This window comes from Cladophialophora carrionii (assembly GCF_000365165.1).
Source record: "Cladophialophora carrionii CBS 160.54 unplaced genomic scaffold supercont1.1, whole genome shotgun sequence".
Classification (NCBI taxonomy): domain Eukaryota; kingdom Fungi; phylum Ascomycota; class Eurotiomycetes; order Chaetothyriales; family Herpotrichiellaceae; genus Cladophialophora; species Cladophialophora carrionii.
Genome location: NW_008481816.1, coordinates 5,199,259 through 5,216,159, shown reverse-complemented (window position 1 = coordinate 5,216,159; position 16,901 = coordinate 5,199,259). Strand labels below are relative to the sequence as shown.

At 55.4% G+C, this 16,901-nt stretch overlaps 8 protein-coding genes across 8 annotated transcripts; 6 read left to right on the top strand and 2 right to left on the bottom strand.

Moving 5' to 3' along the window:
• Positions 1 to 674: 674 nt before the first annotated feature.
• Positions 675 to 1,472, top strand: G647_01877 (uncharacterized protein; the record flags this gene model as incomplete). Its single annotated transcript, XM_008725276.1, has 1 exon — positions 675 to 1,472. The coding sequence occupies one exon, from the start codon at positions 675 to 677 to the stop codon at positions 1,470 to 1,472; it is 798 nt and encodes a 265-aa protein (XP_008723498.1).
• A 695-nt stretch (positions 1,473 to 2,167) lies between these two features.
• On the bottom strand, positions 2,168 to 3,294 carry G647_01876 (uncharacterized protein; the record flags this gene model as incomplete). Its single annotated transcript, XM_008725275.1, has 2 exons — positions 2,168 to 2,575; positions 2,632 to 3,294. The coding sequence occupies 2 exons, from the start codon at positions 3,292 to 3,294 to the stop codon at positions 2,168 to 2,170; spliced, it is 1,071 nt and encodes a 356-aa protein (XP_008723497.1).
• A 2,711-nt stretch (positions 3,295 to 6,005) lies between these two features.
• Positions 6,006 to 7,602, top strand: G647_01875 (uncharacterized protein; the record flags this gene model as incomplete). Its single annotated transcript, XM_008725274.1, has 2 exons — positions 6,006 to 6,553; positions 6,681 to 7,602. The coding sequence occupies 2 exons, from the start codon at positions 6,006 to 6,008 to the stop codon at positions 7,600 to 7,602; spliced, it is 1,470 nt and encodes a 489-aa protein (XP_008723496.1).
• A 161-nt stretch (positions 7,603 to 7,763) lies between these two features.
• Positions 7,764 to 9,113, bottom strand: G647_01874 (uncharacterized protein; the record flags this gene model as incomplete). Its single annotated transcript, XM_008725273.1, has 1 exon — positions 7,764 to 9,113. One exon carries the CDS (start codon positions 9,111 to 9,113, stop codon positions 7,764 to 7,766), a length of 1,350 nt encoding a protein of 449 aa, XP_008723495.1.
• Positions 9,114 to 10,277: 1,164 nt separating this feature from the next.
• Positions 10,278 to 11,195, top strand: G647_01873 (uncharacterized protein; the record flags this gene model as incomplete). The annotated part of the gene is made up of 1 exon (XM_008725272.1): positions 10,278 to 11,195. The coding sequence occupies one exon, from the start codon at positions 10,278 to 10,280 to the stop codon at positions 11,193 to 11,195; it is 918 nt and encodes a 305-aa protein (XP_008723494.1).
• Positions 11,196 to 11,603: 408 nt separating this feature from the next.
• G647_01872 (uncharacterized protein) lies at positions 11,604 to 12,044 on the top strand (the record flags this gene model as incomplete). The annotated part of the gene is made up of 1 exon (XM_008725271.1): positions 11,604 to 12,044. One exon carries the CDS (start codon positions 11,604 to 11,606, stop codon positions 12,042 to 12,044), a length of 441 nt encoding a protein of 146 aa, XP_008723493.1.
• An 895-nt stretch (positions 12,045 to 12,939) lies between these two features.
• Positions 12,940 to 14,596, top strand: G647_01871 (uncharacterized protein; the record flags this gene model as incomplete). The annotated part of the gene is made up of 3 exons (XM_008725270.1): positions 12,940 to 13,315; positions 13,371 to 13,513; positions 13,568 to 14,596. 3 exons carry the CDS (start codon positions 12,940 to 12,942, stop codon positions 14,594 to 14,596), a joined length of 1,548 nt encoding a protein of 515 aa, XP_008723492.1.
• A 653-nt stretch (positions 14,597 to 15,249) lies between these two features.
• G647_01870 (uncharacterized protein) lies at positions 15,250 to 16,333 on the top strand (the record flags this gene model as incomplete). Its single annotated transcript, XM_008725269.1, has 2 exons — positions 15,250 to 15,435; positions 15,527 to 16,333. 2 exons carry the CDS (start codon positions 15,250 to 15,252, stop codon positions 16,331 to 16,333), a joined length of 993 nt encoding a protein of 330 aa, XP_008723491.1.
• Positions 16,334 to 16,901: the final 568 nt, after the last annotated feature.

Genomic DNA, 16,901 nt, shown 5'->3' with positions numbered 1-16,901 from the left:
CATGCAGTTATATCCCTGGCCTTGCAGACGTTTATGCCCGTCAGCTAATCACACACAAACCATCACCTTGACGTCAGATATCGCGACCGAAAGAGGACGTTGCGTTCCCATCTCCTGTAGCCACCAGCTGCACAGCGGCCTATCCAGCACTTCTGTGGTATGTCGAGCAGTGACAGAGAAATTCTCCGGCAAAACGGTTGAAACATCCAGGTATTCCGGTGGATGTATCATGATCTTGACGTCAAGAATGCATTGAAGCACTGGTACGAGGTAGGTGACTGGTCGCTCTGAAAAATCGGACTTCATGACGCCGGATATACTCCGCTCTGATCGTTAAGTCCGTAACTGCCGGGATCGAAGTGCATACCGGGAAGGGAAGGGAGGGCTGCCAGGGTGCTGTATATATACGCATACTGTATTGACTGCCAGAAGAAGAGACGATACTGGAATCCGTCGTATCCTGCGAGTGTGTACCTGAATTGTGCGATCACGACTCGATTGCGATTGACGGCAGCTCGGTCAGAGAAGGTACTACAGAGAGCATATCTGGACATCGCTTGGGCGCAACAATCTCCCACAAACGCCAGAATACCACAGAAGCGCAAACCATACCCCTATGAGAAGGTCGACCTCTGGCTGGAAAAGTGAAACCGTCCACACTTTGACATCTCACCATGACGACCCCGAAATATACCAACAAACTAGCCAACACGTCCGTGCTCATCATAGGCGGGACATCTGGCCTAGGCTTCGGCCTCGCGGAAGCCCTCATCGAACACCGCGTCTCGAACCTCTACATCTCGTCCTCGCGCAAGGAGAGAGTCGACGCAGCAATCTCGCGCCTCCGATCCACATACCCCGACTCAGAGCAGACCACCAAAATCACCGGCATCCCCTGTAACCTCGGCGACGAAGCGACGCTCGAATCCAACATCAAGAGTCTCTTCCGCAGCCTCGACTCGAAACTCGACCACGTGGTCTTCACGGCCGGGGACCCTCTCGCCGCGAAACCACTCGGCCAAGTCGACATGCCGTTCATGAAACAGGCGGGCATGGTACGGTTCTTCGCGCCCTTCTTCGTCGCCAAGGAAGCCGTCGGCCACTTGAATGCCGGCCCGGCCAGCAGCATCACGCTCACGACCGGGTCGGTCTCGGAGAAGCCGATCCCCAATTGGGCCGTCGTGGCGTCGTACGCGAGCGCCATGCACGGCATGACGCGCGGGCTGGCGCTGGATCTGAAGCCCGTGCGCGTCAACTTGATCTCGCCCGGCGGCGTGGACACCGAGCTGTGGGTCAACTCGCTGGGAGATAGGGAAAAAGCCCAGGCGGCCATGGACGGGATGAAGGGGAAAGCCGCGACGGGGGAAATTGGCCGCGTCGAGGACGTGGTGGAGAGTTACCTTTATGTCTTGAAGGATCGGAACGTCACGGGCAGTGTGGTCAGGAGTGATGGCGGCGTTTTCTTGATGTGATAGATGTGATACTGTAGATGTGATGCCATGTCGTCATTGGCGGATTAGAGTCTTGAGATTCGAGATTCGAATGGATTGTTTGATTATATCCTGGGTGACTTCCATTCCTGCTTCACGGCGTGCAGGCAGACCCGTACGAGGGGATGCTCCGTATGCCACCGCAAGCTCACCTTTGAGTGTCGATAGCAAAATCCATGTGATTGTGCTCAGTTGCGATCAGCCACGAGTCCTGACTCTTTCAAAGCCGAGGGAATTGCCTACCTACAGTACCGATTCTTGCACCTGGATACCATCATCTCCCCCTTTCGTTGGTGGCTTCCGCTGTCACAGGTACGTCTTGTACTCGGGACGATTTAGCGCCAAGGTCAAGCGGTGGATCATTTCCTTGCCCGAGGTTAAGTTGCTCCGCGTGTTAACCCTCATGGGCATACCTGCCTGAATTCCATATGGATGTTCAGTTGCATCTGGGGGCTGATCGAGGGCTATCGGGCGAAAGCTACTGTATGTATAGGGATTGGGCCCAAAGCCGCAGGTGGCACCGGACAGTTTTGAAGTAGGACCCGTCTCGTTGGAAGGGATCTACATGTTACAGTACGTAAACAGGACACCAGCTCAACCGGTTGGCCGTGTCAGCAGCTGTGATCAGACATGTTCGCTGATTGAACTGAAGCTCACTTTCTCCCTTTTATTCCCGTCTATTCCGCATCAGGCATCTTCAGCACATATCGTCCAGCGATCTGGCCCGCATGCATCATCTCGTACACCTTGGGAAGGTCCTTGAGGTCCACAGTCTTGAAAGGCACCTTGATCAGTCCGCGGGCGAAGAAGTCTATGGCCTCCTCGCTGTCTTGGCGGTTCCCGACATATGAGCATTGGATCCTGACCATCTTCAGCACCGACTCGAAGACCGGGGCCCTGATGTATGCTTTGGCTGGGAGGCCGATAACGATGACGGTGCCTCGAGGGCGCACGTATTCCGCGGCCTGTTGGAAGGGCTTCTCGCTGACCGCGACCAGGATGACGGCGTGAGGCCCGAGACCGTCTTTGGTTGCATTCTTCACGTCTTTGACGATGTCGCTGGATTTGGCAAAGTCGATAAAGTGCTGTAAAGTGCGTGTGTGTCAGTTCCCGTTCACTCGTGTGGGATTTGATCACTTACTTCTGAACCCATCTTTTGGCAGAGCGCTTTCTTCTCATCTCCCGAGTCGATGGCAATGGTGTGCAGGCCCATGGCCTTCGCGTATTGTTGGGCCAACGTGCCTAGGCCACCGCCGGCCCCGACGATGGCGACCGTCTGCCCGGGCCGCGCTCCCGACTCTTTCAGCCCCTTGTAGACGGTGATGCCGGCGCAGAGAACGGGGGAGATTTCGTCGAGGGGCACGCCCTCGGGAATGTGAGCGACGTGTCTGGCGGAGGCAATGCAGTATTGCTGGAAGGAGCCGTCGACGGTGTAGCCCGAGAGCTTCGGAGTCAGGCAAAGGGGTTCGTCGGCTTGTTGGCAGAATGTGCAGGACAGGCAGGAATCGTTCAACCACTTGACGCCGACGGCCTCGCCAATCTTGCAGATCTCATCGGTGACCAAGTCACCGCGAGCCACCACGATACCAGCGCCCTCGTGGCCACCGACAAGAGGCAGCTTGGTGGGAATGGGCCAGTCGCCATTGAGAGCATGGAGATCGGTGTGGCAGACCCCGGAGTACTTGATGTTGACGAGGACCTCCTCAGGACCGGGCTTTGCGACGGGGATCTTCTTGTACTGGAGGGGCCCGCCAACCTTGTCGATGACCTGAGCCCATTGCTCGGTGGGGATTTTATAAGACATCTTTTGAGGTGGGGAAAAGGTTGTAAGTGTTATTCTTGAGAAGGGGAGGGGCGAGTCTAGAAGTCGGATGGGAGACAGTGTGCATGATGGTAAGACCTTCTCCGGAAGAAGAGGTGCTTATGTAGCAGGCACTTCAACCATCGACCTCTATGATTCTCCAGCTGCTCATCGTCCCGAAGACCAAACCTTCGACAGGATCAGCGGAAACCCCTCAAATGTTCTCAGGTTGGTGTGCCTGCGTCCATGTTGGAAGACGTGTACACTGTGGACCAGTGGCTTCGGAAGCCAATCATTCGGGCAGTTCTCATGCTGGGCGGACGGTAATGCTACATCTCATGACGGGTGTAAGGAGACCTTCTGTAAGCGGATCAAAGCTTTGTCCAAAGAGAGTCTTTCATACGAGCATTTGACATGTGGACGAACGGGTCCTGTCCGAACAGGGTTGAGAGCTCTTTGCCCCGATGTCCGAACGAGCTCAACAGCTATTGACCAGACCAGGATGACGCGGGAAGATGGAGCAAAGTTTTCCAGGACATCGACAGGTTTGCGTAACGAGTGTTAGATCAGTACGGAAACGGTGGATGCTGCAACCCGATGTACCACAGCAAAGCTTCGCCAAGGTCAGATCGCGGCAGATCTGCGGGTCCACGGAGTGCTGGGACGCCCGCAAGCTTTGGGATCTTTCTCGCCAACCTTTGGAACCTTGCCGTCAAAGCGAAATCCCATTCGAGGAGCGCAGTCGAGGAGGGAAGGAATGCGGCAGAGAATGGACAAAGGGAGACCTGGAGCCGCAAAAGCGACGAATACGAGTCAGATTCATGCCCGACAATGCGGGGAAGACTCACCCTTCCGCATCTGCTGTGGGCCACGAAGCTGAGGACGCCAGCGAGTGAGATTCAGCAGCTAGGATGCTCCGGCTGCGTGTCCGGATCGCCCTGCGTTTGTTTACCTTTCAAAGTGGCCTGATGGATCGCGGGCTATGTAATGCGTCCGGGCGCGCCGGTTACTTTTCGCTCACCTGATGATGAGGTGAGGAGGTGTCGAGGCTCAATACGAAGCACCATCGAAAAGTTATTGAAGTACGGGTACTAACAGGCCTCGAATCTTCCATGTGCATCTGAGAGTAGTATCCCACTGCGATGGCTCGTCGGCGACTTGCGAAGATAATGAGCGCGACGCCCACGTTGATGCTTCAACCGCGACGCGTCAATGCAGCACTTTCGGAGCCTGTCCGCCTCATGGAAAAATATGCCACTTGATCTCAAAGACTGCCACAGTCGTGGGGTGCTTACGAGACCGCGTTGCCCGCCTCACGAGTGTTCAGTGCAGAGGTGAACAGCAGTTGGCAAGCAGCCAGTTGCACGAGCTCCGACATGAGATAAGCGATCGCATGACTGCGCAGGCACCTAGCAAGAAGCGCAGGCACCTAGCAAGAAGCGCAGACACCTAGCAAGAAGCGCAGACGCAGCTGTGGTCTGATGTCTTGTGCAACTAAATTGTCCTTTCCCCAAGCAGGCTGCGCCGTGAAATTTAACAGCGAGGCGAACGACGGTGTGAACGACTTGTGATGAGCACAAGCGCATCGACAAGCTCTTCTGTCTCTCTGGTAGAAAAGCCGCATCCAAGGTGCTATTTCCAATCGAATTCGAATCGAGGACAGTCCGACACGCCTATGTAAACCTGACGTGGTCACCGATGTCAGAATGCTCAAAGGTGCGCCACCCGAGTCAATCTGGATCGGGTTTGTGATTTTGGTAAATATTGTTACGGTTGCTGGTGCAGTGTCCATCCCTCCAAATCTGAGCAGGTGATACAAGTACTTTGCCGGCATCGCTAAAATCCAGCTGAACGCTGGGATACACTTGCAGTCCGTATTGGCGCCCAGAGCCCACGAAGGCGTCCAGCCCTAGATTTGAGGGAACAATGAGCGGACAGCATGCAATGACATTTTTCCAGATACGATCCCTCCTCCTTGACAGAGCGTTCTCCGTTCCTCCCTTTGGGACATTTTCTCCTCCGCCGCTCCTTACAGCTTTAAGGTCGCCGAGAATTCTCTTCAGCCATTTCAACACGCGCATGCTTGGGCGGTTGCGATGCCATCAGCTGTGCCTTTGGCCAGGTAACCGAGTTTGCCCATCCCGATAAGAGACAGCGAGCTACAGCAACAGCGCGTCCCGGAGATCACGGACTCCAGCCTGGTAGATATCAAACACTTGCGGAAGAACGATTCGCCGCGTCCTTGTCTCGAAGGCGGACACAAAGCCACCACGGTTTCACAGTCTGGATCGAGCGGAAGGCTTCCTCTATCCTAAGGTATTATCCGGGTAAGCACCACCCTCATTAGGTACGCCCCGGGAGCCTCCGAGGCCTTCCAGCTTCTTAACTGGCGCCCAGATCACGGCCAAGACAGTCCCCGCAACTGAAGCATTTTCAAAACAGAGCTGCCCCGCCTTTTCCACCTGCGGGACGTCTACCAGTAGTCGTCGATGATGGAAGCGACATGGCTTGCGCCACTTGCATGCAACGGTGCAGAATCCGAAGGTCTACTTGCCTATTTCAAGTGCCGGATAGCGACCCCTGTGTGAGCAGCTTGACTTTGACTGTATATTAAATCGGATTTCATCTCGGGAGTTGCTGCTGAACTCTAGCTATTAAACATTTCACAACTTCCAAGCACAGGAAGCAAATTCCCTGGTCGCAAGCTCTTCACGATGTCTGCTAACGGTGCCAATGGAACACACTCGTCGGCCCCGGCCTTCGACTCCTCGTCGACGATTCCGCTCTGGCTAGACGGCAAGGAGGTCAAGCTCTCCTCAACCTTTGACGTTGTCTCTCCCCTCGACCAGAAGACCCTCTACAAATGTTCCTCTGCCGACGAAGAGGACGTACAGAAAGCCATTGCCGCTGCTGAAAAGGCCTTCAAGTCGTGGTCCAAGACCAAGCCGAACTACAGACGAGACATTTTCCTCAGAGCTGCGGATGAGTTCAAGAGGAGAAGAGATGAGCTGCAGCACTATAGCTACAGTGAGACTGGCGCGGCGGCGTCAATGTTCGCGTTCGAACACAACCTGGCGTACGAGGCATGCAAGAGCGTCGCGGGCTTGATCCAGGTGGCCACCACCTCCAGCGCGCCTGTTGTGTCCGAGGAGGGAGCGAATGCGTTGCTGATCAAGGAGCCACACGGTGTTGTTCTCGGGATCGCGCCATGGAATGCCCCATACGTTCTTGGTCTACGCGCATGCCTACAGCCTCTAGCAATGTAAGTCCTAAATCTCCAGTGTCGCAGCACAAGCACATGACGCTGTATCATTTCCGTATTTGGAAAGAAGATATCTTACGGGAAGTCCGACTCACGAGCCGAGCTGACACGAACCATCCTCTTGCAGGGGCAACACAGTCATCTTGAAGGGACCCGAGGCCGCCCCGGCTACATACTGGGCCATCTCCTCGATCCTGCACAACGCAGGCCTGCCGGCGGGATGTCTGAACACGATCTACCACCGACCGGCTGATGCCGCCAAGGTCACCTCGGCACTCATTTCCTCCCCATCCATCAAGAAAGTCAATTTCACGGGCAGTACTGCCGTGGGCGCCATCATCGCCTCCCAAGCCGGCAAGTTCTTGAAGCCTGTTGTGATGGAACTCGGCGGCAAGGCTCCGAGCATCGTGTGCGAAGATGCGAACATCCAAACCGCGGCTCTTCAATGCGCCCTGGGGGCCTTCCTCCATGCAGGCCAAATCTGCATGGCCACGGAGCGTATCCTCGTGAACCGCAAGATCGCGGACGAATTCCGCGAGGCGCTCAAGAAGACGGTGGAACAAGTCTTCGCCGACACGCCACAACTCGTCACGTCGGCGCCAGTAGTCAAGAACAAGAAATTACTGGAAGACGCAATTTCGAAGGGTGCGAATGTAGTGTTTGGAGACCCGAAACACAACGACGAAAGCCCGACGAAGATGAAGCCGGTCATCATCGAGAACGTGAACGAGAAGATGGACATTTACCACACCGAATCATTCGGGCCAACCGTCTCGATATATATTGTCGAAGACGACGAAGAAGCAATCCGGATCGCTAATGATACAGAGTATGGCCTGGCAAGCGCTGTTTTCACCGAAGATCTGAAGCGAGGCTTGTCTCTGGCAAGGCAGATTGAAAGCGGTGCGGTGCATATTAACAGCATGAGTATCCATGATGAGCCAGCATTGCCACACGGAGGCGTCAAGAAGAGCGGCTTCGGGCGCTTCAACGGCTTGCCGGGTCTTGAAGAGTGGGTGAGGACGAAGGTTGTCACATGGAAGGATTGAGCAGCTAGGAGGCGATGCAATATGCGACCGGACGGGAAAGACCGAGGCCGGATTATAAACAGTACGAGTTTTCTCGTATGTCATTTGCTACGGCCTCTGGGTTGTATTTGAGTCGTGCTCCTGTTGTTATCTTTTCGACGTGAATCACCAGGCCTCCATCCTCATAACTTCGGCGTGTTCGTCAGGTTCTCGTAGCCATCCTCTAAGATATGCACGTCGTCTTCGATCCGTACACCGCCCACAGTCCAGTACTTGTCCAGCACCGTCTTGTCGATATACTTGTTCAGCTCTGGATCCTCCAGCACGGGATTCAGGATAAAGTCGCAGAAGTAGATCCCCGGCTCCACGGTAATGACCGCCCCAGCAGGCACTGCGCCCCTTACCCGCAGGTACTTGAACATCTGATCGGGGTCCTCGTAATTCGCGTGGCCGCCCGTGTCGTGTGTGTCCATGCCCAAGTAATGGCCCAAGCCATGCGGCATGAACGCCACGGAGACCCTCTTGTCGAAGATCTCCTGCTCGTCGCCGACCAGAATCCCCGCCTTTTTCAGCCCCTTGATCGCCACGCGGTGGGCATTCTCGTGGACGTCTTCCCACCGCACCCCTCCGCGCAGCATCTTGAAGCACGACGCCTGCATCTCGTCCACAATGCTGTAGATCGTCTGCGACTCGGGCGTGAATGTCCCGGAGATGGGGAACGTGCGGGTGATGTCTGCGCAGTAGCATTCGTACTCGGCCCCGGCATCGAGGAGGATGTTCAGCCGATCTTGCAGCGGCTGGTCGTTGCGCACGTAATGCAGCGTCGAGCACGACGTCCCGCTGGCGCAGATGGAATGGTACGCCTGCTCGTGTGCGCCATTGGATATACACGTGCCAACGAACGCGCCGTACAGTTCTTGCTCGTTCGTCGCGTGGCGGGCGGCCTTGACGGCCTCGACGTGCGCGAGGGTCGAGATCTCATTGGCCTTGCGGATCAGGGCGACCTCGTAACTGTCCTTGACGACTCTGCACTCGTCGATCGCGGTCTTCAGGGGCGCGAACTCCACGGCCTGGAACGCCAGGAAGGTGATGTGCTCCGAGACTTGTTCGGGGATGGCGTACACGGTCGCGGACTTGGAGGGCCCGTATGCGGCCAACGCGGCGTTGACTTCGTCCGTGTACAGCACGGCGTCGACGTCGTATTTCTTCAGCGCTTCGTCGCGCGACTCCGGCAGGCCGCTCCAGATGACGCTGTCCGGGTCGACGGGCGGGATGAACAGCGTGAGCATGTCCTGCGGGATGTTGTACGTCAGGTACGCGTCCGCGAGCTTGCAGCCGGAGAGGTAGAAGAAGTAGCGCCGCTGGCGGAAGTGCATGGCTTGGTCGTCGTCCTCGACCATCCGCGTCTTTTGCGCTTCGAGGTAGATCACGCCATCGCGAGAGAAGCCCGCGTCCGTGAGGAACTTGGCCACGCGCCGGCAGTGCGATTTGGCCGGGTATTTCGCTTTCAGGGTCACGTCGGTGAGGGACATGGTCGCGGTGGGCTTGAAATGTGTAGGATCTGGTGGGTTTGGACTTGAGATGTGTCCATTAAACAGTAAATCCGGGTGGCACACAGTACGAGTTACCAAGTTGGAGAGATGCGGAAACAATTAATTGATAGCGACCATTGCGATGTCGTTGCGCTCCACTGCGGGGTTGGATTCTTCACAGATCCCTCACCACCTGCTCACTTCATCCATCAGGGAAGCGATTTCAGCTCCTCCTCTAATGACACGTGAAGCTGTTGCTGGCATGAAGAAGCCAGCAACGCTCCATTGCCAGCAGGACCCAATGACCGTCTAGACACGCCAGCAAACTATCGTCTCGTCTCGTCTCTTTGCTCTAGATTACGGTACCATGATAAGTCAATCCGTTGGAGCAGAATCAGGCCCTCTTCTACTGCCTTTTCTCACCAAGGCCAATCACGACCCCTGGTGACCTTGTACACCTTCGATATGTATCCGCGGCATCATACGGTGGACCTCTCGCTCTTCCCGAAGGTCTCGAGCATACCGTCGCGTTTGCCACATGCGCTGCTCGAGATCCGCTGAACACGGGGAACTTCCTTAGCTGACTTCCGAGACCACGGGATTGCGGTGGACACCGATGCCATTCATGAGACCACCCTGTTGCAGCTCTTTAATGGGCATCTCTTGGACGCCGGTCGATTCCATCCCCTTGGAACCCCTGTGCTTTATGTCTTTGCGCATGAAGTTGTTCTTGTGGGTGTTGCGCCCTCCAGCTAACCCGAGGGGCCAGATGCTTTCGGCGACCAGCCATGGCTTACATCGCCTTTTCAACTACGATTGAGATGAAACCAGGCTCTTCTTCGGGCCGTTAAATACTCGGGGACTAATCATTTGTGCGTATCCACGGATGCTGTCGATAATGACACCCCTGATCCTTGGTTCGGGGACCTGTCTCCATAGCCCGAGTGCAGCATCCTATTCCAAGGGCCATCAATGTCAGCTTAGCCAGGTATCCTTTACCTACAGCGCTTACAGAACTCTAGGACACGTTTTATATATACCTTCGTCCTCCGACAGCTTGCTACCAGTGCAACGAACCGCTCCGTTTCTTCCAAAAATCGTGTGCCAGACGCAATCGCTGTCTCGGACTGTCGGCCGCCCTGTGTCGAAAGGCTCAAGCTTACGATGGATCCAAACGTCCATACACTGTTCGAACCTGTAACTGGTACATGGCAATATGTCGTCGCGGATCCAACTTCCAACGAGGCCGTCATTATCGACCCTGTCCTCGACTACCACAAGGAGAAGGGGTTAGTGTCAACAAACTCAGCCGATGAGATTCTAGACTTGGTGGCATCTCAAGGCTATACAGTGTCAAAGGTCTTGGAGACCCATGCCCATGCCGACCACCTCACTGCGTCGCGGTATCTTCAGCACGTTCTTGCCACGCGCCAATCCGATCATCCTCGTCCACAAGTCTGCATCGGCCAGCGCATTCGGCAGGTCCAAGCTACCATGTCCATGATATATGGTATCCCTGAGACCGAGCTGGTGGACGCGTTCGATCATACCTTTGCAGATGACGAAACATTCAGTATTGGCTCTATACAGGCTCGCGCCATTCACCTCCCCGGGCATACACCAGACCATATCGGCTATGTGATTGGCTGCAACATATTCACTGGGGACTCTATCTTCAATCCCGACGTCGGCTCAGCCCGCTGCGACTTCCCCGGGGGCTCTGCTACGGATCTTTATCATTCGATGCAGAAGCTGCTGGCTTTCCCAGGACACTTCAAGCTATTCACAGGACATGACTACCCGCCGGAGAACCGTGACGTGTCCGTGGGCGAGCACACGGCAGGGAGCAAAGCTGTGCCTTTTACAACCGTCGAGACACAAGCGATGCAGAACAAACATGTCAAGCGAGGGACTGAGATGGACGACTTCGTGAAATGGAGAGCCGAAAGAGACAGTGGTCTTGCTCCACCCAAACTGCTCGCCCAGGCTATGCAAGTAAATGTTCGCGGAGGAAGGGTGCCCAAGAGGTCTGAGGGCTTCAGCGATGTCCGTATCCCTGAGCAAGTGGCCCTCGTTGTTTGAGCAGTTTGAGGAGTCAGTACCGTTCCAAATTAGATAGCACTTCGTTCTCATGGATGACCAAGAAGAGCATAACAAGGTTGTGCAGACTCCAGGATGCCTCCCACGCCTCCCCAGCCTGGACATCGGCGAGGATGCTATTTCCGTTGATAACCGCTGATTACAATGTGCGGGGCCTGATTGGCCTGTGCTATTACCCCATCGGGATGCGGGGAGGGCGACCGTCGACGTCATTGGGTCAGTGCAACGAACAGGCGTGTTCGGCTTCTTTGTCAGGCACGGCGTCAACCACCAGCAACCGCAGGCTTGAACCAACTTTCTCTCTGTACCTGTTCGCAGTTGATATCCTCTCATACACTTGCTCAACGTCTAAACATCGTCCACAAGCGGAATTCTAGGCTTCACAGCATCATGGTGGCCGCTCAAGTCTGCCCCATCGTGGGAACAACCAACACCGTCCTCCCTCCAAAACACCCCGACTTCGACCTTGACAAGCCTGGTCAGGTCTGTCCAGTGACCAAGGCAACAACCGACCATCACCACAATCTCTCCAAGCACCCGGGAATCTTCGACTCGTCCTCCGACCTCTCGAACGCGGATAACTGCCCTGCCTTGACCAAGATCGTCAGCCAGCCCGAGCAGCAAGCCATGGACGAGGCCATCTGCCCCGTAGTTGGCACCGTTTCCAGTGTCTTGCCTCCTAACCACCCGTCTACAAAGGAGGCCAAGGAAGGGGATGTGTGCCCCGTTACCAACGCCCGGTTCGAGCACCATAAGGGGAAGATCCACGAGCACCCAAGTCTCGAGGCGGCTGCGAAGGGTGCGGTGTGCCCTGTTGTGGGACACGCATAACCCTGCGAGAAATAAATAACAGAGTCCTCAGGAGGCCATTGTCAGGAATAGGTTGGATGATTATGTCAACATGTCAATGATATAGCGGGCTGGTCTCAGTCCAGCTGCTTTGTTTGGAAATAAATATGGAGGTGTTTTGGTACCCGGCTCGCGCTTGTGAGCCATACATATATATGCCTCCACGAATTCAATCAAACTCGTCGTTGCCAGTCAATCTATGTTTCATGTTATGCCCATAGGGAAGCCACACATAGTTGACACGGTCGATTTCGGCAAAACTATTTATCCGAGTGATGGTGCTGACATGGCGCCTTTGGCTTCTCTCTCGACGTCCAGACTTGAACTCGCTGACTCCGTCTCGAGCAGATGGCAAGTGATGCTTGCTCGGGCACTTGCCGGGCCATGTGACCAGCCGCCGTCCCAAGACCGTCGATCATTCCTTCCTCCTCTTGGTACCACATACGCCGTGTGTGGAGGTTGAAGCTAGATATGCAAGTGCTGCGCGCCGTCCAATCTACACGTTATCTCTGCTTGGGATCTTTCTCCTCCTGGTCTACAAGGTTCATGTCGGGGCAGGCAAGTAATCATCCGCATACAGCATCTGGTTCGAGAATCAGTGCGGAGATGAGAACCTCGCCCGCACTGGACACTGAACTCTCACGTCGCTTCGCGATAAGAAGCCAGAGTGCCATCAAACCATGTTCTCATTATCAGCACCGGCTCACGCACATAGGTAGGTCTGGACTTTCGCTAGGTCAAGGCTCGGAAAGGGGATATATCTGGCCTGATGTGTTATTTCCAGAGCCTTTACCCCAAGATCCGTGATATCTCGGCCTGGCGACCTTCTCCCGACACTGCCAGACAAGCTCAATAGACCTCACACCGCAGCAGAGAGATGGCACAGACTATCCACCCCAGGAGGCATTTGTCTCGGCTCGTCCCACGTTCAACAAATGCGCTCCTTGCCGCGGTGGTGTCGGTCTCGGTGGTCGATTCAGTACTTTTGGGCTATGACAGCTCCCTGATGGGCAGTCTCAACGTGATGCCGACGTACCAGAACTATTTCACACTGACTACTGCGACCAAGTCCTTGAACACGGCGATTTCATACGTTGGAGGGTCCTGCGCTGCCCTCTTCGCTGGGTTCGTTGTTGCATGGATAGGGAGATGGAAAACCATCATGCTCTCTTGTATCCTCACGCTCATCGGCCCTATCGTCCAGAGTGCTGCGCAGAATACCGGCATGTTCATCGCTGGTCGCTTTATTGTTGGTGAGTCTTCAAGTACACTGCGTGTACCAGTATTTCAAGCTGCTGATAACCCCAGGCTTCGGGCTCGGATTTGCCCAAACTGCATGTCCAACCTATGTGGCCGAGACTGCTCCTCCGAAGCACAGAGCGGTGGCGCTGGGTCTATACTACGCTTGTTGGGGCGTCGGCACGCTTGTTGCATCTGGAGTGTGCTACTCGGTAAGTCAATGTGGTCAAGGATGACAAGTACCTGCTCATCTCCGATACCACCAGACGCAACACTATTCCTCGACGTGGGCATGGAGGACGCCCAGCTTGATCCAGATTGTGCCGAGCATCCTCTGCATGTGTGTGCTGCTCTTTCTTCCCGAGTCGCCTCGATTCCTCATAGACAGGGATCGGCACGACGAAGCCCTGGAGGTGCTTGCAGCCATCAACGCCAACGGCGATAAAGAGTCACCGGTCGTTCTGGTCCAGTACCGCGAGATCACAGATACAATTGCATGGGAGAAGAGCCAGCAACTGTCCTGGAGGCAGGCGTTTAGCACCAAGGGCAATCGCAAGCGCATCATCATCACTTCGACATTCTCCATCATTGTCATGTTACCTGGAACCAATATCATCACCTTCTACTTTGGCGACATGCTCGCGCAGGCGGGAATCACCAACCCGACAACTCAGCTGCAAATCAACATCATCCTGACCTCCTGGACGTTAGTCGTTTCGCTGGCAGGTGCCTGGTTCGCAGATTCCCTCGGCCGGAAGACTCTCTGCTCCATCAGTCTGGCCGGCCAGATTGTGACGTTCTACATCCTCGCTGGACTGACCGCCCTCTACGGCGACTCCTCAAACAGGTCGGGCATCTATGGCACTATCGCGATGATCTTCCTCTACAATGCAGCCTACGCTTACGGTATCACACCACTTACGGTGCTGTATCCACCCGAAGTGCTCTCGTACTCTCTACGCTCCGTCGGCATGGGCTTGTACACCCTCACGACGAAACTGTCGGGGTTGCTGGTGACCATGGCATTCCCTTTCGCCCTGGACGCCATAGGCTGGAAGACGTACATCATCAATGCGAGTGCCGACATTGTCATGCTGGCGGGCGTGATGTGGTATTGGGTGGAAACCAGGGGATACACGCTCGAAGAAGTCGACAAGTTGTTTGACGGGGAGAAACATTCCGACGTTCCGGACTTGAAGGCCGTGCAAGATGGAGAAGTCGAAGTTGGCAGTGAGCTGTTGAAGAATGTAGCCAGTAGGGTGGAGAATCAGGAAGTGGTGATAACGAAGGGGTAGGACGGAGGACCCAGGGCTGATAAGTGAGGGATAGAAGACTGGGGGCAGCAGCGAACAGGGCTCTTGTACTCCGTACAAGGATACTGAATGGCACAGAACAGGGGGCGGAGAAGAGCGTCAAGATGCAGACTTGTAGACATGCAGCCCTTATCCAATGCTCCTAATGCCCGTACGGGGTACCTCCTGTGCCTCCATAGGCCGCCTCACCGGGCGACTGACTGAAGGCATGCAACGGCCTGAACGGCTATGATATGCATCCTGACCCCTGCCTGTCATGTTCCCACATTCCCACATTCCGTATCTCTGTGCGGGGAAACAGTCTGTGTCCTTCACGGTCCTCGTACAGGTGATCAGCGTGGCGGGGGGTGGTAGGTGAGCTACTGTGGCGGTATCAGAGCCCTCTTGTACTTGTAACCTACCTACTTACGCGCCGCCTCTACTCACGCGAGCAAGTACATTCTCACTATCCGATTCCTTCTACATGTAAGACTATTGTTTTATGCCGTAACCTCACCGTCGGATTGAATACTCTTCATACTCTGCACTTTGACAAATCATACACCCGGCACAGTAGAGCACTACGGGGCCGGTACATTCCACTCCAACGTCCAACGGACAGCCCGTCCGAGAGCGGAATCAACACCTACTCTAAGATGGCGGAATCAGAGTCAAGTTCACAGACCATCCCCGTGGTCTCGTTTGACAAATTCCTCACAGGCGATCGGACGGCACAAAAGGCCGTCGCGAGGGAGGTGTACGACGCGTTCTCGAGCGTCGGGTTCGTGTACCTTCGCGAGCATGGCATCGCGCAGAAGAAGGTCGATGAGATCTTTGGTCTGGTGAGTATGCAATGCGATCAATGAGGGAGTTGACAACGCTTGACCCTGAGGATTGCCAGTCATGTGCTCTCCTGACTTGTCTCTTCCGCAGGCCCAGACATTCTTCTCCCTGCCCTTAGAAGCCAAGCTCAGATATAAACTGTCCGACGCGCACGTCAACCAGGGATACACGGCCGACGGCGCCGAAGGGATCAACGACCACAAGGAATGCTACGAGCACCGACGGTTCGCCAACGATCTGTGTCCGTCCGACGAGGCCGTCCAGGGCTTCAAGTCGACCCTCGACGCCTTTTACGAGCAGTGCTTCGTGCTCGCGATGAACGTGCTCAAATGTCTGGCCATGGTGATGGATCTGGGCGACGACTTCTTCGACGCCATCACCAAGCGCGCCGATCCCCAGCTGCGCCTGATCCACTACCCTGCCATTGAGAGGCGCGTGGTCGAACAGGAAGGCCACGCGAGGATCAATGCCCACACCGACTTTGGGCTCTGCACGTTATTGTTCCAGGACCAGATCGGGGGCTTGGAAATCGACCCTAAACACGATGGGAATTTCGTGCCCGCGCCGCCTATCGAGGGCACCGTGCTCATCAACATTGCCGATCTGCTGGTCAGGTACACGAACGGGAGGGTCAAGTCGACTCGGCACAGGGTGGTGAGTCCGTCACTGGAGAGGTTTCCCGACGAGGTGTTGCCCGCGCGGTTCAGCATCCCGTTCTTTGTGCATCCCGACCCGGAGACCTTGATCGACCCGATCTTGTTGAGTCAGGGCGAGGAGAAGCTGTACGAGCCGGTCAATGCGGGGGAGTGGCGCGTCTGGAATACCTCGAAGGATTATCGGCTGAAGGGGGATGACGGGCAGGCCGTGAGGCTGAGGAGCGTCGCGGTCGCGACGTGACGGCTCGATGGTCTTACCTTACCTAGGGAGTGTCGTTTGATTTCGATCAGAGCAGCAGGCAAAGCTCGTCGTAACATTGCGTATAGACGTGCCTGATTGTCACGATACATATGTAATGAATCGAGTCGATTGCTGACGTGTGTGAGATGCGGTGCGGTGTATCGCGTAGCTTTCGTCAGGCCAACCTTCGTTCACCGGTATGTAACGGGTTGCGTTCGAAACCATACACATAATGAGCCATGGCTCGTCTGAATTTGCGTTCCTTGAGCCCTACCAACGAGGTACAGTACTGTAGGAGGTTTGGCTGCTCGAGTAACGGCAAGCGCGCTGTTGACGAGCGACAGAGATCGGCTTCCCCCTGTGCGACGTGCTGACAGCGCGACACTCACTCAATCTCAGATCGGTGTTGTGAAAGATGCGCAATGTGGCAGCATATCCTGCCGTGCTGTAGCCTTCAAATGTACGGTAGGATGCACTAGAGATAAATCTCATCTCGTCTCATCAAAGCACCGACTCCCTCATGACAGCGACGTCTATGCATTCGAGACGACGCTCCGCTGCTTCGAGC